Here is a 23,190-nt window from a genome sequence, read left to right as displayed (position 1 = left end):
CAGGGTGAGACTCCATACATGTTCATGTCTTCCTGTTCCTCTACTGTTTGCTTAAAGCTGTCACCCAGCTAAAGTTGTAGACATGGAACACTTATACAACATTAAATTTTGTGTCCTATCTACCCAAATCTAAAAGAGAACTCATATGATGATGAGATATTATTAATTTTATTAAATAAGTCAGTTTTCATGATTGAAAAGTGAAGGAAATTTTCTTGGTAGAAATTCTTTGTTAGACTGTAGAACCTTGGCATTTGTGAGGAAGAACTTTTAGATGTTATACCACCTATGCTACTGTTTACTTAAATTTTCCTTTGCCTTTTTTTTTCTACTTAGAATTTTTCTTCAGATCAACTTAAACAAACAACAAGTTTTTCTCAGGCTTTTAAAGAGGAAACTTCAAATTACCCCCATAACGGATGGACCATTATCATTTGCCATAAATAGGAGATAGTGTAAACATGAGTGAACCATTTACTGTGAATAAAATAGTGTTTACTTATTAATCCTTGAAATATATTAGACCATGTGTGCAAAGCAGTACAATCGGGAATAATCATTCAGATTTTGTTTGTTAAATGAAACACTGGAAAAATAAATGCATGTCCGTCAAAAGGAGGATTGTTTATACTACAGAATATTCATACATGTAAAATTGTGCAACAATGGAAAAGAAAAGTGATCTATATTTTATTTTATGTATTTATTTATTTTGAGACGGAGTCTCACTCTGTCACCCAGGATGGAGAGCAGTGGTGCGATCTTGGCTCACTGCAAGTTCCACCTCCTGGGTTCAAGCAATTCTTCTCAGCCTCCCCAGTAGCTGGGATTAGAGGCGCTTACCACCACACCTGGCTAATTTTTGTATTTTTAGTAGAGAGGGGGTTTCACCGTGTTGGCCAAGCTGGTCTTGAACTCCTGACCTCAAGTGATCTGCCCCCCTCCGCCTCCCAAAGTGTTGGGATTACAGGCGTGAGCCACCGCGCCCGGCCTGATCTATAATTTAGATGTAAAAACAGCCAGCTCCTGGATGTATCATTGAATTTTGAAAAGGAAGCTGGGCTGGATATGGTGGCTCTTGTGTATAATCCCAGCACTTTGGGAGGCCAAGGTGGGAGGATGATTGCTTGAGCCCAGGAGTTCAAGACCAGCCTGGGCAACATGGTAAGTAAAACCCTGATATATTAGTTGAGTTGCCTTGTACACTGTACTCCTTTTAGGTGGTGTGCTGTGGAGTAGAGTAGGTAGAATCAATATTGCAGCCATATCACTGAACTTTCTGTTCATCCAAAGGTTTTGGTAAGAATGACCGCTTAGCTGGGCGTGGTGGCTCACGCCTCTAATCCCAGCACTTTGAGAGGCCGAGGCAGGTGGATCACCTGAGGTCACGAGTTCAAGACTAGCCTGGTCAACATGGCGAAACCCGTCTCTGTTAAAAATACAAAACAATTAGCTGGGTGTGGTGGCACGCACCCGTAATCCCAGCTACCGAGGCAGGAGAATCACTTGAACCCAGGAGGCGGAGGTTGCAGTGAGCCAAGATCCCACTAGTGCACTCTAGCCTGTGGGATAGAGCAAGACTCTGTCTCAAAAACAAACAAACAAACAAACAAAAAAACCAGAATGACTGCTTAAAGAAGGAACTCAGGATTAACACTGTGGGATTTTCTTTTATGTCTTGTAGTTCTCTTATTATAGAGTTTTCACTATTATATATAGTAATGTATCAGGTACATAATTATATATAATATCTCTAATATACATGCATACATATATCTGAAAGGTAGCCTCTGAATTTTTATTTTTGAAATAGTAGACTTTAAGCCATGTTTTAAGTTGTCCTCAATTACACCTTAATACTAAGTGATTAATCTCTCATAGTTTGGTGCATGATAATTACAGTACTCTGATGGGATTGATATTTAGTATAAACTAGCGCACTGCTCAAGGAATGAGTGTACTTTTTAGTTAATTTCATCTTTTCTGACTTACCTGTTAGAGTAACCTATTGACACTGTAAGGTGGCAGCTAGGGGTGTTTCATGGTGATTTAGTCTGTGTTTTGAAAGTTGACAATTCCTTAGGCAGTTGTTGGGTATTCACTGTACAGATTGTTTTAAGAGCTTCATAAAGATGATGTTTTAATATTTTTTGGTTCAGGGCTCTGTGTTTCTGTAATTTACTATCTTTCCTAATACCCCCTTTCAAGAATCGCGATTTGTAATAACCGCATGGTGTTAAGTGTAAAAGTTAACACAGATAAACTGATGAATATTGATGTTGGCTGGTATATTAATAACCAGAATTTGAATTAAGGCAATTTCTGAGATAGCATTCCTTCTGGAGGAACAAAAGATTAGGTCAGTATTTTATGTCAAAATAGAGATTTTACATTCAACACTTTGCATTTTTTGAACTAAAAGACAAGGTTAGAGTTAAGTATTCTTAGGATTTTCTTCAGAAATTAAAGGTTTTTTTAAAGGAATATATGTGACATTTGGTACATTAGTTTAATAGCATTTTGAATGTGTACTTTACCTATACCTATAATGCTAAAACGTATTGTAATTTTTTTTCCCCCTGAGACAGAGTCTCACTCTGTCGCCCAGGCTGGAGTGCAGTGGCATAATCTTGGCTCACTGCAGCCTCCACCTCCTGGGTTCAAGTGATTTTTCTACCTCAGCCTCCCAAGTAACTGGAACTACAGGTGCCCGCCACCACGCCCGGCTAATTTTTTTGTATTTTTGTAGAGACGGAGGTTCGCCATGTTGGCCAGGCTGTTCACGAACTCCTGACCTCAGGCGATCTGCCCACCTCGGCCTCCCAAAGTGCTGGCATTACAGGCATGAGCCACCTTGCCCGGCCTGTAAATTTCACTTAGACCATTCTTCTAATATCATCTGTCACTTAAAATCTAAAGAATAGGCTGGGTGCGGTGGCTTACACCTGTAATCCCAGCATGTTGGGAGGTTGAGGTGAGAGGATTACTTGAGCCCAGGAGTTTAAGACAAGCCTGGGTAATATAACGAGACCCCCATCTCTCTTCTTTAAAATAATATTTAAATTAAAAAAAATGTTTTTGGCTGGGTGCAGTGGCTCTCACCTTTAATCCCAGCCCTTTGGGAGGCCAAGGCGGACAAATTAACTGAGGACATTAGTTCAAGACCAGCCTGGCCAACATGGTGAAACCCCATCTCTACTAAAAATACAAAAATTAGCTGCGTGTGGTGGCGCACAGTGGGTGTAATCCCAGCTGCTTGGGAGGCTGAGGCAAGAGAATCGCTTCCACCGGGGAGGCGGAGGTTGTAGTGAGCCAAGATAGTGCCATTGCACTCCAGCCTGGGCTACAGAACGATACTCCATCTCAAAAATAAATAAATAAATAAATAAAAGTTTTTTAAAACCTAAACAATAAAAAGTGGAGCATATCAGGATGCTGGCGTTGTATGTTTTTCTTGTTCAATTAAAATTATTTTTAATAATAGTTTGAATGAAAATGGTTGATTAAACCCTAAATATTGGTTCTTTTTAATTTATTTGCCTGTATAATGTTAAGTAGTTCTTTATTTTATTTCAGAGGAATTATTTAAGAGGCTTATTTCCTCTACTTGCCTACTATCATATTAGGCAGAAGAAGAAAACTTAGTATTCACCCATCAAGGACTTGCACTCTAGGTGAGATCCATTCCCTGGGCTAGTGTTTGAAAATTCCTGTTACCATAAACGTTTTATTTTTTTAGATGCCCTTAGGCTGGCAATATTCAATCGCTTTGTGATTGAAACCCCTTTCTTTCTGGCAGAAAAAAATTTACCAGATTATCATTAATTTTATCCCCAAACCCTTAGATTCTGGCTTACTTCTTTAGCTTTATAATTTAGTCATTTTTGTATGTAATATTTTTGGGGTTTAGGCCTATAAAGAGTGGGAGGAAATAGTTTCCTAAGGACCAAGACAGAAAAAGAGACTTGAAAAGTAGCAAAGGATATATATCAGGTGCAAGCAATGTTGCACATGGGCCAAAGACAACCTGTGAAAAGATGTTTATTGATGCACAGACTCCAAGCCTCATTCCATACCAATTGTGAGGACTCAAAATTTGGTGAAAATCAATTTTAGAAATGTTCTGATTGACGACTTAGGCAGGATACAAAACAAAATTATTTCATGCATTCCTTTTGTTCTACCAATTAAATTTTGATTAGTACAATATTTGGTTCTTTTGGTTTTTTTTTGAGACAAAGTCTCACTCTGTCACCCAGTCTAGAGTGCTGTGGCGTGATCTTGGCTCACTGCAACCTCCACCTCCCAGGTTCAAGTGATTCTTCTGCCTCAGCCTCCTGAGTAGCTGGGACTACAGGCGTGTGCCACCACACCCGGCTAATTTTTGTATATTTTGTAGAGACAGGATTTTGCCATGTTGGCCAGGCTATTCGCGAACTCCTGACCTCAGGTGATCCACCCACCTCGGCCTCCCAAAGTGCTGGGATTACAGGTGTGAGCCACCGTGCCCAGCTGATTAGTACAGTATTTCTTTTCGAGCCTCTGTGCTTTCATTTTTTTCTCTTCTTGTTTCTTGAAAATAAGCCAATCTGCCGTAAATCAAGCATGCGTTGTAATAAATACATAGTTGCGTATAGTTATGTAGGAATATAAGGAGTTAATAATACAGCCCTAACTTTTATGTAGGATTTATAGTTTCTGAATTGCTTAGGTATATATTGATTTTTCTGCTCTATGTAGTGGGCAAGAAAGTATGTACTATTCTTATTTGATAGAAAAGGAATCTGTTGCTTAGAATGTTACATTACAAACTTAGTAATAGGTAATAAAGCTGAGATTTAGCTTCCAAGCCTTCTGATACTGTTGATGTTCATCATGGAAAACAGTATTGATGAAGAAAGATAGTTTGATTGACCCATAGTCTAGCTACTTCTATTTTTATATACCACTACTACCCACTACCCAAATAGTTCATTGATCATTAGGATTCACGCTTGTATAATGGCTAAATTTAAGCCTTAATTGGTTGTTGGAAAACACTGATTAAATGCCCAAATACAACTTACTCTGTTACTTAAGTGATTTAAAAAAAAAAAAACTTTAAAAAAATTATAAATTGACTTAGTGTTTCTGCCTCAGAAGCATAACATATTAGTATAAAATGATCACTTTATTTTTTATCAAATTGCATTATATGAGCTTTATGTTTCACGACAGTTTTCACTGTATTATCTCAGACAAAATCTCAAGCAGTCCTTTTTGAGACAGGGTTAAACTCTGTCACCCAGGCTATGTGGCACTGTATCAGCTCACTGCAACCTCCACCACCCAGAGCGATCCTCCCACCTTGACCCAAGTAGCTGGGACTACAGGCGTACACCACCACTCCCGGCGAATTTTTGTGTTTATAGTAGAGATGGGGTTTCCCCTTGCTGCCCAGGCTGGTCTCGAACTCCTGAGCTCAAGCAATCCACCTGCCTCAGCCTCCTGAAGTCCTGGGATTACAAGTGTGAGCCACTACACCCGGCCAAAATCTCAACCAGTCTTAATTACTGAATTTGAAGTCTGTTGCTAAGTAAAATTTACTTCGTAGCAGGTCTTTCTGGGCACATTACATTTAGTAACTTGTTCATACTATCTGTAGATTTTAGAGTTCGGGTAGTTCAAATTCCACCTTTTTATAAATGAGAAAAACAAAGTTCATACAGACTGTTATTTGTTCTCAGTTCTCTGATGGTTAGTGACATAGCTATGATAAGAACTCATACCTCCTAATGTCTCAAAACATTTATCTGCTAAATTAAACTTCTCTCCCAAATAATAATTAGGTTTGTGCGTAAATGATTAATTAAAAATCAGAGCATGGAGCTTCTGAGCTGGTTCTAATATTTAGGATATTTAAAAATTATTTTTAAGGGGCTGGGCATTGTGGCTTACGCCTGTAATCCCAGCACTTTGGGAGGCTGTGGCATGCGGATCATGAGGTCAGGAGATCAAGACCAGCCTAGCCAACATGGTGAAACATTGTCTTTACTAAAAATACAAAAGTTAGCTGGGAATGATGGTGCATGCCTGTAGTCCCAGCTACTCGGGAGGCTGAGGCAGGAGAATCGTTTGAACCTGGGAGGTGGAGGTTACAGTGAGCCGAGATTTCGCCACTGCACTCCAACCTGGGCGACAGAACGAGACTCAGTCTCAAAAAAAAAATTATTTTTAAATGATGGCAATGAAGTAAAATATTTTTAGTTGAAAAAAATCTGCTTTTGGGCTAAGTATGGCGGTTCATTCCTGTAATTCCAGTGCTTTGGCAGGCCAAGGCAGGTGGATCACTTGAGACCAGCCTGGGCAACAAGGCAAAACCCTGTCTCTACTAATAATACAAAAATTAGCCAGGCGTGGTGGTGTGCACCTGTAATCCCAGCTACTCAGGAGTCTGAGGCATGAGAATTGCTTGAACCTGGGAGGTGAAGGTTGCAGTGAGCCGAGATCACGCCACTGCACTCCATCCTGGGCGACAGAGCGAGACTCTATCTCAGAAAAATAAAAAGAGAAGAAAATAACCTGTTTTTGATAATTTAAAAAATACATAGAATAATGTGCATTTTACAGAATTTTCCTACTGTTTTCCTTTTACTCATGTGTTTTCACTCCCCTGAAGAATTTGTAATATCCTATGATAGGAGATTAAAGGGCAGCATATTTCACTAAATATCCATAGTATTCCAGTCATGTCTAGTTACTAGATTACCAAAGTAAACTGAGTCTCATTGTGTTTGGTTATCTCTCTAGTATGAGCAGGTAGCAACTTTATAATCACTTATATGAAGAGTAGGTCAGCTTTAGCCGTCTGATGTTTTTCTTGCAGTATTAACTGAATAAGAATTAATAAGGCTGGGTGCGGTGGCTCACGCCTGTAATCCCAGCACTTTGGGAGGCAGGTGGATCACATGAGGTCAGGAGTTCAAGACCAGCCTGGCCAACATGGTGAAACCCCATCTCTACTAAAGATACAAAAATCTAGCCAGGCGTGGTGGTAGGTGCCTGTAATCTCAGCTACTCAGGAGGCTTGAGGCGGGAGAATTGCTGGAACCTGGAAGGCGGAGGTTGCAGTGAGGCAAGATCTGCCATTGCACTCCAGCCTGGACAACAAGAGTGAAACTCCATCTCAATAAATAAATAAATAAGATTTTTCTGAAATTTTCTTAATTATTGATGGATGTACTTTTCTACTGTCTTTTCAAGATGATTTGGTATCCACTTTCGTAGATTAGGGCAATGTGTTGGTGATAAAATGGCATTGCCTAAAGAAGCCCCCTGCTCCCACACACACAGTATTATTTTCCATTTCCTGCATTTTATTGTGGTTTAGTGTACCCTATATTTCTAATATCTTTAGCTCCTTTGTCAAGAAGAGATGGTTAAAGTATTTATGCAGCAGTACTTGATATTTAAAGAGTAAGCAAAAACACTCCCCATTTATGAGTATTGTTCAACATTTTATTTTAGACTGTTAGAAAAGACAGAACTTGAAAGTAACTCTCAGTTACCTCCACTAATAAAGGGATTTCTGGCGTGGATAACATAATACTTTAAATCTGTACATACATATTGTTTTTACTTGAATTTAAATATTATTATCTATTGTGAAAATACATTCTGTTACCCACAAAATAGTCACTCTGTGAAGATGGGACCCTTTAGCATTTACAAGTTAGTTCTGGTGAAATTCATCTCCTGCTGGTCATTCCAGCTGGTATTATCTTAAGATGAAATTAAAATATAGCCATAGTAGTTTTACTTTTGAATAAATATGATACTTCATAGCTTCCTTCAAGCAGGAACAAAGACTTTTTTTTATATCTGATCTTCTGTGCAGACTTTTTCTGCTGTACTCCAATAAGCAAAAATCGTATTTAGTGTAGTTGGTATTTGATGGTTTCACCAAAAATTTGAGAGATAAACTTATTGTGAATAAAAAAATCTTATTTGCTGTCAGGGCATGACACAAATGACTCTGTGTTCAGTGTAAAGTGTTCTGGATATTTAACTTCTCTTTGAACAGCATTGAAGCAAGCATCTTTTATTGCTGTTTTTCCTAGCTATCTCAAAGTTTCTTCCTAATGGAAAGTTGTTCATCATACTTTTAAATAACTGAAGTCACTTGTACAAGTACCCCACTTCCTTTTTATATACCTAAGCAATGGGAGATCACTTGATTTACATCTTTCAAGGCATATTTTCTACCAGACTCTTTTATTTTAACCACCATAAGCTGGATCTTCTAGCACTTTAGTTAAAAAAAATTTCAGTTCCAGCCCTCCTACTTTGATTTCTGTTGAAAAACACTCTTACCTCTGCTTCTCATACCTAAAAGTGAAAAAGTCCTGGTTTCTTAGCCAGGTAGCATTTGTTATACCCATATATTTCTTTAAACATTTCTGTTTTTGATGGTGGTAAAACAAGTTCAGTTGTTCGTCAGTCTTTTTTCACACAGATAGGCAAATATTTATTTTAATATCTCTTTGACTGGCTCAGTTGGGTTGTCCCTTGGTAAACTGCTGAAACATAGTATTTGTGGCAACTCTATTTAACAGTAGCATGCAGTACCTTCCGTATGTCTGGTGATGTTTAATTTGGCCTAAAAATTAGTATATTTGTGTCTAGTATAGAAATCAAGGTTTTATTTTTAAAGGCTTCTTATAACTATTTTAAGTATTCCCTTCTTTCATGCTCACTTATGCTACCAAAATATTTTTCTTTCAACATTAATTTAAATCATTCAAAATTAAACTGGTACTTCCACTTAGAGATTAAGTAAAAACAAAAGGGGATCATAGAGTTAAAAACTAAGCTTTAAATTAATCACAGAAAACATTTATTGTACGGAGATCTTTGCCCGTTTACTGGTGCATTTCAAGAATTATTTTTGTGCATCCTGGAGATACTAGAAGCAGTTTCCCACAGTAATATTTTTATTTACTCTTTCAGTTTACCTCTAATCTAAACTATAATTACTGTCAAAGAGCTTTAGAACTGAGGAGCACAGTGTGATCAGTGCTTTTTGGTAAATGTAGAAGTTTCATTCTCTTATAGTTTTAGAATCTTCTTCTGCAGTGCTAATTCTTAATAGTTCTGAATCTACATTTCAGCATGTAGTCTCCAGATAACTTCTTCAATTGGCTCTCCTTTTCTAAATGTTTATTGCAACTTTGCAGTATGTTTAGCTTAGATTTAGGAGTGCAAAGGGTTAAAGGGGTCTTGTTTTATCAAGGAAATAGCTGTATTAAGCTGTTTTCAGTTTATGGATTATAAAATACCATAATTCTGACGTGGTGTATTTAGTCTTACTAATACTCTATTTGGGCGGTAGATACTGGTAGAGGCAGTTCAATATAATTGAATGTTGAAGTATGGGTTTGCTTTTTTGTTTTGTTTTCAGGAGAAAGATTTGCCCATTTTGCTCACATCCTACTTCAGATATGTGTCACAGAGCCAAAATTTGTTTAACTAATTAGCTATTTAGTTGGAATTCACAGCATAGTGGAAAATGTTTGCAGATAATTCTGTGCAATAGTGGAAACTTCAGTTGCTTCCTCGTATTTCTTCAGGGCAGTGATCACAACCAGATTCAACGTATGCACAAAGCAGCGGATACCATGGTAGCGGCCGTCGCTGATTGCTTTTACCATGTTGGATCCATTGTCAGTCTCAAAGACCTACTTCCAGCTAGGTGCCTTGAACTCAAATAGCTTTTCACACAGACTTCAGGATGTGAGCTAAGGTATGGCCTTTTTTCATGAGCTGGGCCTACATATGGGTTGACAGTAACCTGCAACTTTTATAGAAAAGAGACTACTGGCTATAGTTTAATGTCAGACAATGACTAGTTAGAATCATTGATAGGCAGGTAGTGTGTGTTCTTCATATATTCAAAGTATTCTCACCATTTAGAGATTTTCTTTTTTTCGGTGTGTTTTTGTCAGACTATTCAAGTAAAGATTTCTCATTAGAACCTGGTGCAAAGGTCTAATATATATCTGCTTTATGATTCAACCATTGTCTTCAATATGAAATATATATCATTTCTTTCACACATTTGGTGTAAAGAATTTTTTTAAACTTCTGAGGATTCTTGCACAATTATTTTTCTTTTACTTTTTCTTAATTACGGTAAAAAAATAAAATTTATCATCCTAACCTTGTGCACTGTTTTAATAATCTCTTACTAATCTTTTTAAAAGTGGATTTAGGAAATTGGCATGAATAGAGCTTGAGATTTAGAATCAGTAGTTCCAAGGGTAATCTACACACTGGGGTGGTAAATACAATAAAGACCTAAACTGGATTAATGCAGTTCACGCTCCATGCTAGAGATTCTTGTTTCATCAAAGAGAAAATAACCTTTCTGGAAAAAGAGCTTCACTTTCATATCTTCCTTCTCTGCAAGATATGTTTCTTTAAGTGAAATCTTTATTGAGAGTACAGTGGGTTAACTCATTGATTATAGGCTTAGGAAACTATATTTTATTATGGCTGTAATCATAAGTGCTTTCTGAAACAAGTTACTGTTTTCTTATTCACTGGCCCTGTTACTTAATAATTTGTCAAGACCTGGTAATAGAGAATCATTTACAACTGGGGAGTAAGAGTCTTTGTAAATTCAAAGTGGGTACTGTCAAGCAGCTTATGCACTTCTCTTCATTCTCAGTGTTTGACACTGATTGTTATTAGCTATTGACAAATGCAGAAGTTGGTAATCTGAGTTACTCTACCAGAATCATATCTTTATTAAGAAGTGACTCACTGTTAAACTACAGTCTCACCTTAATTTCAGAGCTGTAAAAGACACAGTATAGTAGTTGACTCTAGCAGTAAAATTCTCTGATATTTCAGTCTTCAGACGTACACTACACTCTCCTTATATATGCAAAAACATATATTCAGATACACGTACATAGATGACAATTAATGACTGAAATGGTGTACAGTATAACATCTGCCAAGTCATTTCCTGAGTGGTAAAGGAAAGTGGCCATGTGTTCTCTGACTTCTTATAACTCAGGGAAGATAAGAAGAGAGCACAGGAAAAAAGGCAGCCATTCAGTGACATATTATACCTCTTCAGTTAAGTCAGGTGACATAAGTTTTTACCTTCTAGTTAAAGATATCTGTAGAAACTAGTTTTTGTTTACACATTGTAGGAACCAAATTCAAAACACATGCATGATACTATTTTCATTTATTCTTCCTACCCACTTGAGTGACTTCTTAGTTTACTGTTTATCTACCTTGAGTTAAGGATTGAATAGCTTCTGAGCAGATTTTTGTTTTTGTGACAGGGAAAGGTTCATTTGTATGTAGATGACATAGTATTATTTGTTAAGGATTCTTTTTTTTGGGGGGGGGGAGATGGGGTTTCACTCTTATTGCCCAGGCTGGAGTGTAATGGCGTAATCTCGGCTCACTGCAACCTCCGCCTCCCGGGTTCAAGTGATTCTCCTGCCTCAGCCTCCCCAGGGCGCTGGGATTACAGGCATGCGCCACCATGTCCAGCTAATTTTGCATTTTTAGTAGAGATGGGGTTTCTCCATGTTGTTCAGGGTGGTCTCGAACTCCCAACCTCAGGTGTTCCGCCTGCCTCAGCCTCCCAAAGTGCTGGGATTACAGGCATGAGCCACCATGCCCAGCCTATTTGTTAAGGATTCTTCTACTGTCTGTTACTCTTTTTATAGTTCTCTAAGGCTCCATGACCACTTTGCGAGATAGTATTTTAATGTAATGACCAAGTCCCTTTTTAGGTAGGTATACAACTAAAAAAATAAGTGATGTATAGTTTAGATCATACCTTAGCATAAATATTTTAAATACTTTTATTTATATACGATTTTAGTTTGTTTCAAATGATCTATTTAAAGAATTATAAAGATGTAGATTTTTGAAATTCTAAGCAGTAGTGTAAAGATGTTTGTGATGTCAATAATGTGCTGAGAGTTGGAATAGAGAAAAGGAAATAATGTTTAGTTGTGTTTTCAGTAACTCTTGTATTAAACTACTAGTACATTTATCTAGAAAATTTAAATAAAAATTTAATGTCCTATATACTTAAACCTTGCTGTAATACATCCTATTGTGATAACAATGTGAAATGAAATTGGGTACATTTTAGGTCGTGATAGGAAATAACAGAATAATATCTTTAAAATGAATATGCCCTAAAACTTAGTGTTTCATTAAAAGATCCAATGTATAAAAACACATTGTTTGTATTCAGACACCCAGTAATGAACCTACATTTTACTCTAAAATATGTTTTTTTTTCTTGGAAATTTAATTCGGAGTGAAATACAAATAGTATTAAAATTTAAAAACTGCTTTTGGTCCTTTAATTCTCAAATATTTTAGGTGTAGAAGTGATTTCTGTCTCTGAATATTTATAATTATGTGTGTTTTTAAAAGTGCGTCTCTGAGGACATCAGGTATCTGGATCTTTTACAGTATGACATTTGTATAATGTCTGTCTCTTCTCTGATTTTATATTAGAAGGGAAAACCTACCCATAACTTTACTAGCCAGTGGCTTCAAAAGCAAGTTAATATAGATCATGTGTGTGACAAATGAAATGCACACACTCATTTGTATATTGATTTATGGAGGTGTTTTAGTCCTAAAATCTTAATTTTCCTTGCTTTTCTTTCCATATTAAAAAAATTCAGATCTAAAAGGGAAAATGTTAAAACAGGAGTAAAACCAGATGCGTCTGATCAAGAACCAGAAGGACTTACTCTTTTGGTACCCGACATCCAAAAGACTGCTGAGATAGTTTATGCAGCCACCACCAGTTTGCGGCAAGCAAATCAGGGTACAAAACTTTTCCTATTATGCTACTTTTCATTTGATGTAAAGATGTTTCATTTACTTACTGAAACCTGCCTTTGTGTTTTTGCTTTATGTTAATGATTTTAAAGCAAGTTCATTTACCTAAAAATTTTGTTCTCTGTTAGATTTTGTTCTTTATCTGATTTCAATCATGTATAGTCTAATTTTTAAACATTTCTACTATATATGATTGCTAAATTTAGTAGGCTGAGAACATACATTATAAATATTTCTTCCCACTGAAATTCATGAAATTGAAAAAATGCCTTTGTATTAGATAGAAAATAATACATTAAGACTATGGGTGAGAATTTAGTTTAAATTGATATCTCTGGCTGGTGCAGTGACTCACGCCTTTAACCCCAGCACTTTGGGAGGACTAAGTGGGTAGATCACTTGAGCTCAGGAGTTCAAGATCAGCTTGGGCAACATGGTGAAACCCCGTCTGTACGAAATACAGGAAACATTAGGTGGGCATAATGGCGTGTGCCTGTGGTCCCGGCTACCTGGAAGGCTGAAGTGGGAGAATTACCTGAGCCTGGGAAGTTGAGGTTGCAGTTAGCTGTAATTGCACCACTGTACTCCAAGCCTGGGAGACAGAGTAATACTCTGTTTCCAGATAGATAGATGGATGGATGGATGGATGGATGGATGGATGGATGGATGGATGGATGGACGGATGGATAGATATTTTCCTATGTTAGCTGAAGAAAGTGATCTGAATTATCTATTGTTTCACTTCCGCTTTTCATAAAGATGATTATGTTTTTGCTTTATTGTTATGTTTATGTTATTGTTTATGAAATAGAAATTTTTTATTCTCAGAGCGGTTGTAATAAGATAATTGTGAAGAAGTTGACAATTTTTTGGAATTCACAATTTGAACTCTAGAGGTGAATTCTTTTTAGTTTTATTTTTTAAAATATATACTTAAAATGTATACTTTAAATGTATATGTTATTTATCTTGAAATATTAAATAACAGAAAAAAAACTGGGTGAATACTCCAAGAAGGCGGCTATGAAACCCAAACCTTTGTCAGTATTAAAGTCACTTGAAGAAAAATATGTGGCTGTTATGAAGAAATTACAGTTCGGTAAGATGAAATTTTTGATTTGCTTAAGATCTCACTTTCAATTTTTTAACAGTGCTATTGAAATGTGTTTTAGCAAATTAAAGATTTTTAAAATTGCTTGTAACATGAATTTTACTTCATACATATCAACATTTTTTATCATCTTTGCCTCTTGAATTTATGTATGTATTTTTAGTTATAAACTGTGACTTCAATAGAAGGACTGTAAGAGCCTAGAAAAAATAAATCCAAGCCAAGTGTCTACAAAACAGGCAGAAAATGTTTTTCCTTATTTACCTCTTCATTTCTGTACATCCTGGCCTGAAGGAAGCGAAGACCCAGAACTTTGAACTAAGTCTGTTACTCTTGCCATTTTCGATTTCTTTGCAATTCACCTTTAGAAAATGTAGTTACACGTAGTTCAGTTCTAGCTTTTCCCATTCCAAAACTCTTGACAAGTAAGAACTGGCAAAAAGATTATGTCAGTACCCTTTATATGGTTCTGATTTATGAGAAAACACATACCAAATTTTGATGACCATTATTAACTATTATTGTCTATGCTGCTTTTTCATCCTTGAGAAACAACCTAAAAATCTTGGACTATATTTTTTTAAACGCTAAAGTAGGATTCAGAAAACAGATTTTTGTCATATTGTCTTTGAAACCTCATTATAAATCATTTAGCTTTTGCTCTACTTACTTTCAGGTTTGCCATAAAGAGCACAAGAGATAATATATATGAAAGTGATTTATACTTTTGTTAAGAGTTTTGGTCAGTGTCTAATGATATTACAGCCTTTTGCCTGACTCAGCTTGGCAATCTAGTGTATTAACTTCACTCTAAGCAATAATATTAACTTGGTTTTTAAATAATAAATATTTTATTGAATTTATTATTTTATTGAAAATTCCTTTGTGTATTAAAGTACTAAAACCAAATACTTTATTTCATTTATATGAATTTAATTAACAATTACCAAGGTTTTTTATGGCTTGTTATTTTATCAAATAGTTCTGTATTATATATTGTCACATAAATTACCCCTATAACTTATTTGCTTTAAAAAACTGACCTGGCCAGGCATGGTGGCTCACGCCTGTAATCCAGCACTTTAGGAGGCCAAGGTGGGCGGTCACGAGGTCGGGAGTTTGAGACCAGCATGGCCAACATGGTGTAACTCCATCTCTATTAAAAATACAAAAATTAGCTGGGCATGGTGGCAGGCGCCTGTAATCCCAGCTACTCAGGAAGCTGAGGCAGGAGAATCATTTGAACCCGGGAGGTGGAGGTTGCAGTGAGCCGAGACACTCCAGTCTGGGCGACAGAGCAAGTCTCCATCTCAAAAAAAAAAAAAAAAAAAAAAAAATCATGACCTTTATTATCTCACTCTTTACATGGGTCAGGAATTCAGAAAAAGCCATAGTGCCTGTTATGACCTTGTCTTAGAAAGTGTACAGCATCACTCACTAAGTCCAGCCAACACTCAAGGGGAGGGGAAGAGTGTCAGAAAAGAGTTTCCAGACATATGTTTGTGTATGTGTGTTTCTGTTGGACATAAATATTTTATTGGGCTTCAGATTTCATTCCGCTTCCTGGGTCATCAAAAATATGTCAGCTAATGGCTTTTAAAAATATATGGCAGTGTTCTTGTACTTGAAGGCGTTTAGTCATATTTCATATCTACAAATTCTTTAACTAGTTCTTTCAATCCAGAAAGTTTCATTTCATGTATATGAATGTGTTTATGGATCCTTATGTGTGAGAGATTCTGGTTTAAAGTTACTACCTGTCAGAAATTTAGAATCATATGTCCAGACCCCTTCATTAATGTTAGCTAGCTAGAAGAGTTCTCTCATACTACATAAAATCATAAACTCTCCAAGTATGTGACTTTAAACATAATCAAGTTTGCTCCCCATTGGCTTTCAAAATAAGTCTGAAAACATGCAAGTTTTCAGTTGATGCTTTCTTAAGAAACTGCATTTTCAACCATATGTATCAAACATTTTCTAGTATCATTCTTTTACAACTTGATACTTACTAACTGCCTAAAATTCCATAATATGAGATTGGCTGCCATTTGTTTAACCAGTAAGTGGAACTTTAGTTTGTTTCCAGTATTTAAATATCATGTGCAACATCTCAGTGGCTTTCATTACCTGTAAATATTTGTGCATATCCAGGATTAATTCTGTAGGATGAATTAACAGAAGAGAAATTGTTGATTAAAACAGGCTGTGCATGTTTTATCAAGTAGCCATTGTCTTTGATTGAATCATTTATTTAATAAAATCTTTGAGTTAATAGACCCTGTCCTCTATATGATATAAAATTTTCCCACTGGGCATAGTAATGGGCCCATTTCTTGCATCTGTTAGATTGTTTTTTTATAAAAGTTAAAGAAAATGTATCCCTATAGCATGTGAAAGACAAGAGTCCATCCATCTGGCAGTGCTAATCCATCTGGCAGTGCTAATATATAGGTGTTATGTAAACATTTACACTTTTGCTATTCTTCCATGGTTGGAAGTTCTCTCCAGTTGAGTGGGAGAAGGACTAGTGATTGTTTGTGATTTTTGTCATTATAACAATTTTTTGCAGTTCTGGGTTTTATTTTTTCTTCTCCTTTTAGATACATTTGAAATGGTTTCTGAAGATGAAGATGGGAAATTGGGATTTAAAGTAAATTACCACTACATGTCTCAGGTGAAAAATGCTAATGATGCGAACAGTGCTGCCAGAGCTCGCCGCCTTGCCCAGGAAGCTGTGACACTTTCAACCTCACTGCCTCTGTCTTCATCCTCTAGTGTGTTTGTACGCTGTGATGAGGAGCGACTTGACATCATGAAGGTAAAAAATAATGATAATAAAGCACTCTCCCTTATCTCCTTGGCTCATCTAATTACTCAAATTTTTATACAAAACTAGAAATATTATACAAATAAATTATACAAAACACTAGAAATTTTGGTGACCATTTTTAGACGGCAGTGAAAGGAGCCTCCCCCACCCCTCCCCCCCCCCTTTTTTTTGGCGACAGGATCTCTCTCTCGCCCAAGCTGGAGTACAGTGATGTGATTGATCACAGCTCACTGCAGCCTCCACAAAGAGCCCTTTTCTAATGTTAGTTCAGAGTGTGTGGATCACACTGCTGTTGAAAAAAAAATTTAGAAAATATCAAAAGAGCCATCATCCTTGAGCAAAGGTTGTGTGAAGCTGGTCACAATATCAAAGGATTTAATGCTGATCAGTTAAAAAATGTTACAGGATTTCCATTTTGTCATCCAAGATACTTCTCTCATGTTTTTTAGTGTCATTCTTCAAAACTTAGTCATTTTCTGTCTTTTCTAGGAAATTTATGTTTTTTTAAAATTCCTAAGATCTGTGAATTATAGGTAATACAATAATATATAATCTCTACTTTTATGTTTAACACGTGATAATCTGGCCTTAAATTCCAAGAGTCTGCTGCATCAAGAAAATGTTAAACATTTAACCCGAAAAAGAAAACTTTCTTTATATTTATGATTTAATTCATGGGTTAAACATTCTGTCTTCCATAGATACGCAGCTAAAACTATTGGCCTATTGACTTGTAGAAAGTTTTATTTGTTTACTTGCTCCTTTTGATTTTTTGGATAGGCTCATGCCTGTAATCCCAGCACTTTGGGAGGCTGAGGTAGGCAGATCACTTGAGGTCAAGAGTTCCAGACCAGCCTGGCCAACATGGTGAAACCCCGTCTCTACTAAAAATACAAAAATTGGCTGGCTGTGGTGGCAGGCACCTATAATCCCAGTACTTGGCAGGCTGTGTCTGGGGAATTGCTTGAGCCTGGGAGGTGGAGGTTGCAGTGAGCTGAGATCTCGCCACTGCACTCCAGCCTGGGCGGTGGAGTGAAACTTCATCTCAAAAAAAAAAAAAAAAAAGCCTGGTATGCTGGTTCATGCCTGTAATCCTGGCATTTTGGGAGGCCAAGGTAGGCAGATCAGTTGAGATCAGGAGTTCAAGAACAGCCTGGCTGATATGGTGAAACCTCATCTCTACTAAAAATACAAAAATTAGCCGGGCATGGTGGTGCATGCCTGTAATCCCAGCTACTCGGGAGGCTGAGGCAGGAGAATTTCTTGAACCCAGGAGGTGGAGGTTGCAATGAGCCGAGATCACACCACTGGACTCCAGCCTGGGCCACAGAGTGAGACTGTCTTAAAAAAAAAAAAAAAAATAGCTGTTCTTATTTTGGCCAGGCACAGTGGCTCAAGCCCGTAATCCCAGCACTTCGGGAGGCCTATGCAAGCGGATCACTTGAGGCTAGGAGTTTGAGACCAGCCTGGACAACATGGGGAACTGGTCTCTAGTAAAAATACAAAAATTAACCGGGCATGTTGGCAGGCGCCTGTGATCCCAGCTATTCAGGAGGCTGAGGCAGGAGAATTGCTTGAACTCAGGAGGCGGAGGTTGCAGTGAGCCGAGATTGCGCCACTGCACTCCAGCCTGGGCGACAGAGTGGGACTCCATCTCCAGAAACGAAGGTTGTTCTTATTTCATGTTGGATTGTATTTTTCTAAATATCAGTGTTTAGGAACATTAACATAGACTTTTGTATGTTTATATATATCCAGGTTCTAATAACTGGTCCAGCGGACACCCCTTATGCAAATGGCTGCTTTGAGTTTGATGTGTATTTTCCTCAAGATTATCCCAGTTCACCCCCTCTTGTGAATCTAGAGACAACTGGTGGTCATAGCGTGCGATTCAATCCAAACCTTTATAATGATGGCAAGGTAAATTAATTGCAATTTTTTGTTTCAAATGCCAATGATTGTATACAAAGGTTCTTTGTAATTTGAAGAAAAATTTTGTTTTAGTTATCTGCTAAGAGGGCATGGGTTTCTTTGTACTTCTCTTCCCTACGTCCAGATTAGCTTAAGCAATAGAAGGAACTGAAAAGAGCAGAAACAGTTAAGTGTTAATTAAGAAGCACTTACAGTCTTAAGAAGTTACTCAGGGACTTAACGTAAAGTTCTATGATACATGCTATTAGGAACTTATTTTAAGGTGTACCTTATATTCAAGTGTTTTTACATTTTCTTGTATTAAAAGTAGGAAGATGCATTCCCATTTACAAAAAAGCTGACCAAAAGACATAATAAAAATCATCTCATATGACCATAAACCTTTTAAAATTAGATTTAAAAGAGTAATCTGTTTTTCAGAGGTATTTTGGATAATTTGATAGAATTTCAATGGTAAATTCTGTGCTGAGTATTCAATGTTTTAAAATCTAGAAGAGAAGAATTTCAAAAGGTACAGCCTGCCTCAGATATGTGGCAGATATGTGGTTGCAAATTATCATTAGCTCAAATCATAAAACTAGAATTAGTTTTTTGGGTTTGTTGCAAAAGATTTGACCAGAGGCAGAACTTTCTTTGGAAGAACAAAGAACAGGTTTTCTATAACTGAGTAGGGAAGAGGAAATAGCAACGTTGACTTTACTTGAGACACTGGAACTTGAATAGAGTGTAAGTGTAAAATATTAAGATGTATTTAAGAAAATAATTCTCAAGGCTTCATTGCATAGAGAAGAGGGTAAGGGCTTGGGAATCTTAAATTAATGGTCTTTTACCATCATACTTACCTATGTGTTCCATGATACACACAATTGTGGACTTATTTTTAAAGTTTACACACTGTTAGCATTTAATCTTAGGTCCTATATCTACAGATAGGTATGAGGCTACTTATCTGCCATTGTTAGTCCCAAGAATGCTCTAAAGCAGGGCTGTCCAATGTTTTGGCTTCCCTGGGCCACTTTGGAAGAATAATTGTCTTGGGCCACACGAAAATTCGCTAACACAAACAATATAGCTACTGAGCTTTAAAAAAAAATAGCAAAAAAATCTCATAATATTTTTAAAAACTTTACGATTTTGTTTTGGGCTGCATTCAAAGCCATCCTGGGCTGCATGTGGCCTGCGGTTTGCACAAGCTTGCACTAAAGGTCAAATGGTATATGTATGACAGCACTTTGAATAATACACAAGACTTCACAGATACAACTCTTTTTAAATTATTAATCAACTACCTGTTGAATGAATTAACGTATTTTGCGTTCTTGCTTTCACAGAGCATTGAAAGAGTAGTAAGGAGACAGACCTTTCTGCATTTATAAGAACCACCTACGCCGGGCGTGGTGGCTCATGCCTATAATCCCAGCACTTTGGGAGGCTGAGGCGGGTGGATCACCTGAGGTCGGGAGTTTTAGACCAGCCTGACCAACATGGAGAAACCCCGTCTCTACTAAAAATACAAAATTAGCTGGGCGTGGTGGCACATGCCTGTAATCCCAGCTACTTGGGAGGCTGAGGCAGGAGAAGTGCTTGAACCCGGGAGGCGGAGGTTGCGGTGAGCCCAGATTGTGCCATTGCACTCCAGCCTGGGCTACAGGAGCGAACTTCTGTCTAAAAAAAAAAGAACCGCCTGTTATCCAAATCTGTTGGCCATTATATAAAATTATTAAATTATTAAAAGTGTACAAAATCTGATGAGTATATTTTATGTTGATAGAATATATGCCAGAAGAACACATGTGATTGGCCCAGTTTTGTTTTTATTACAAGAGTAGTTACAGGTGCAGATTAAGTGTCCCCAGTTCTCTTCCTGCTAAGTGAGTATCTAATGTTATCTTTAAGTATATTTTGAGGAACCCTGGGAAGCCTGAATACTCTTTTAGGGGGTCTGTTTGCGTGAGGCTAGATTTGATCCATATACTTGAATCAAAGGAGTATATTGCAACTAGTTGAATGTAGAGGCAGATAATTAAATCAAGGTCTCTTCTGTTAAGCTATTTTGCATTTTCAGAATTTAGAAAGAAATACACAAAAATATAAAATAGTACCACTTTTATTAAAAGTAGTTATTTTAGTAAAAATAGAACTAGCATATGATCTATCAGTCCCACTATTGAATATATATCCAAGGGAAATAAATCAGAATCTCGAAGAGATATTTGCACTGCTGTTTATTGCAGCACCGTACAGAATAGCCAAGATACAGAATCAACTTAGCGGCCATCAACAGGTAAATGGATAAAGAAAACTTGGTTATACACAGTGGAATACTATTCAGCCATGAAAAGGATGAGATCCTTTCTTTCATAGCAACATAGATGAGCCTGGTGGGACATTATGTTAAGTGAAATACATCAAACATTGGAAGATAAATATTGCATGTTCTTACTCACGTAGAAGCTAAAAAAATTGATCTCAATCAACGTAGAGAGTAGAACAGTGGTACTAAAGGCTGGGAGGGAAAGGTAGAGAGGAGGGAATAGGGAGAGGTTGGTTAATGGATACACAATTACAACTAGATAGGAGGAATAGGTTCTGTTGTTGTATAGCACAGTAGGGTGACTGTAGTAAATAAAAATTGTATTTTGTCAAACAGCTAGAAGAGAGGATGTTGAATGTTACCAACACTCAAAGGTTTGAGGTGATGGATACAATAATTACCCTATTTTGATCATTACACATTGTATACACAAATTGAAATACCACACTGTACCCCATAAATATGTACAACTATGTGCTAATTAAAAATGTTTTGCTTTTAAAATAATTTAGTTTTCATTAAAATGTAATTTGTGTTGACATATAATAGGTGCTGGTCTGTTTTGCATTATGAAAAAGTTATAATGCCACACAAATTTGAATCACATCTGAAGATGCCAATTTGTTTTAACAGACAACCCTTAGGGTTTTGTCTAGGGGACATATAAAACTGAGCTATTTTGACATGATAGCATTTTGTTTTTACTTCTCGTCATGACAGTTTGTTTTTAAGCACTCTTTTTTCAATTCTGTTTATGCTTTTTTCCTTCGTCAGGTTTGTTTAAGCATCTTAAACACGTGGCATGGAAGACCAGAAGAGAAGTGGAATCCTCAGACCTCAAGCTTTTTGCAAGTAAACAGAATTTCTCTGACATTTTCACTTAAGAAATAAAGAACTGTGTAGTATTTTTAAAAATTTTTAGTGACCAAGAATAAATATATAAACCTAAAAAAAGATAGATTACTAGGAAATGCATATTAAATAGCTTATAAGTGAGAAGTTAGCATAATGGAGTCTCATCTTATGTGTAATCTAAAGTCTCAAGTTGGGGCATAAAACAAAAATTGAGTTTAGCCAAAACTCCCATCAAAAAAAATTCCAGGCCAGGCGCAGTGCCCACCGTTACCTGTGTTTCTTGATTTCTGTTCCTGAACAGATTATGAGAGCCTCTTACAGTTGTGCAGATGCTAATATGAAGCTAAAAAGGAGAGGGGGCACAGGTGTGTTGGCACAGCACTTTGGGAGGCTGAGATGGGTGGATCATTTGAGGTCAGGAGTTCGAGACCAGCTTGGCCAACGTGGTAAGACCCCCATCTCTACTAAAAATATAAAATACAATTAGCCGGACGAGGTGGTGCGTGCCTATAATCCCAGCTACTAGGAGGCTGAGGTAGGAGAATCGCTGGAACCCGGGAGGAGGAGATTGCAGTGAGCCGAGATCACGGCACTGCACTCTAGCCTGGGTGACAGAGGGAGACTCTATCTAAAAAATAAAAATCAATAAATAAAAACGAAAGGGACAGTAAATTTGGCCTGTGAATAAAAGTCTTTACTCTGAAAATATCAACAAATTGACTCAAATCAGTGAGCCTACATTATGGATTAAAAATAAATATTTATTACATCAATATAGATATATGTATATATATCATATATACTGTATGTTTTTATGTTAATTACCAATTGATTTTCAACTCAGATTCTAAGAAAACACTTTAGCTTGGTATAAGTAAAATAAATACTACTTTTTGGTTTGATCCAAATAGCTTTTTAAGTGAAGTTCTGTTGATCAGACAGTTCATGCTGGCTGCTTGTTTGCATGCCTCTAATATATTTATAGAAATTATTTTTAGTGTAGAATTGATTTTGTTCTATATTATAAAGTTTATGTAATTCTCTCATTCATCCTGTAACACAAGTAGATCTTATGCCCCTTTTACAGATGATGAAAATAGAGGTTCTAAATGTACAGATAACTTTACTGTGATCCCTATGACTTCAAATATTGTACACTGTTTCTCAGGCCTAAAGTTTTATTTTATAATACTGAAAATCAGATTTTTTTAAAAGAGGAAATCCTTCATGCCAAGGGTTTACTGTTTCTCTGCTTATTTCCTGCCTACAGTA

The 23,190-nt window shown here is 36.8% G+C and overlaps 1 protein-coding gene across 29 annotated transcripts in view; it reads left to right on the top strand.

Annotated features, from left to right (window-relative positions):
• The window catches only part of BIRC6 (baculoviral IAP repeat containing 6), a 263,300-nt gene that overhangs the window by 225,624 nt on the left and 14,486 nt on the right, over window positions 1-23,190 (top strand). For 28 of the 29 annotated variants that reach the window (XM_034952910.4, XM_055108071.2, XM_055108074.2 and 25 more), the window contains 5 exons: window positions 12,714-12,859; window positions 13,862-13,972; window positions 16,588-16,805; window positions 18,576-18,737; window positions 21,838-21,915. In XM_034952910.4, the coding sequence (XP_034808801.1) occupies window positions 12,714-12,859; window positions 13,862-13,972; window positions 16,588-16,805; window positions 18,576-18,737; window positions 21,838-21,915 (715 nt within the window). Of the gene's footprint in view, window positions 1-9,608; window positions 9,782-12,713; window positions 12,860-13,861; window positions 13,973-16,587; window positions 16,806-18,575; window positions 18,738-21,837; window positions 21,916-23,190 lie in introns of those variants that run through there. The other variant, XR_004669772.3, reaches the window with a different exon arrangement.

The sequence above is a fragment of the Pan paniscus genome, chromosome 12 (assembly GCF_029289425.2).
Source record: "Pan paniscus chromosome 12, NHGRI_mPanPan1-v2.0_pri, whole genome shotgun sequence".
Lineage (NCBI taxonomy): Eukaryota > Metazoa > Chordata > Mammalia > Primates > Hominidae > Pan > Pan paniscus.
Note: the sequence above shows the minus strand (reverse complement) of the source record. Positions and strands in the feature narration are given on the sequence as shown.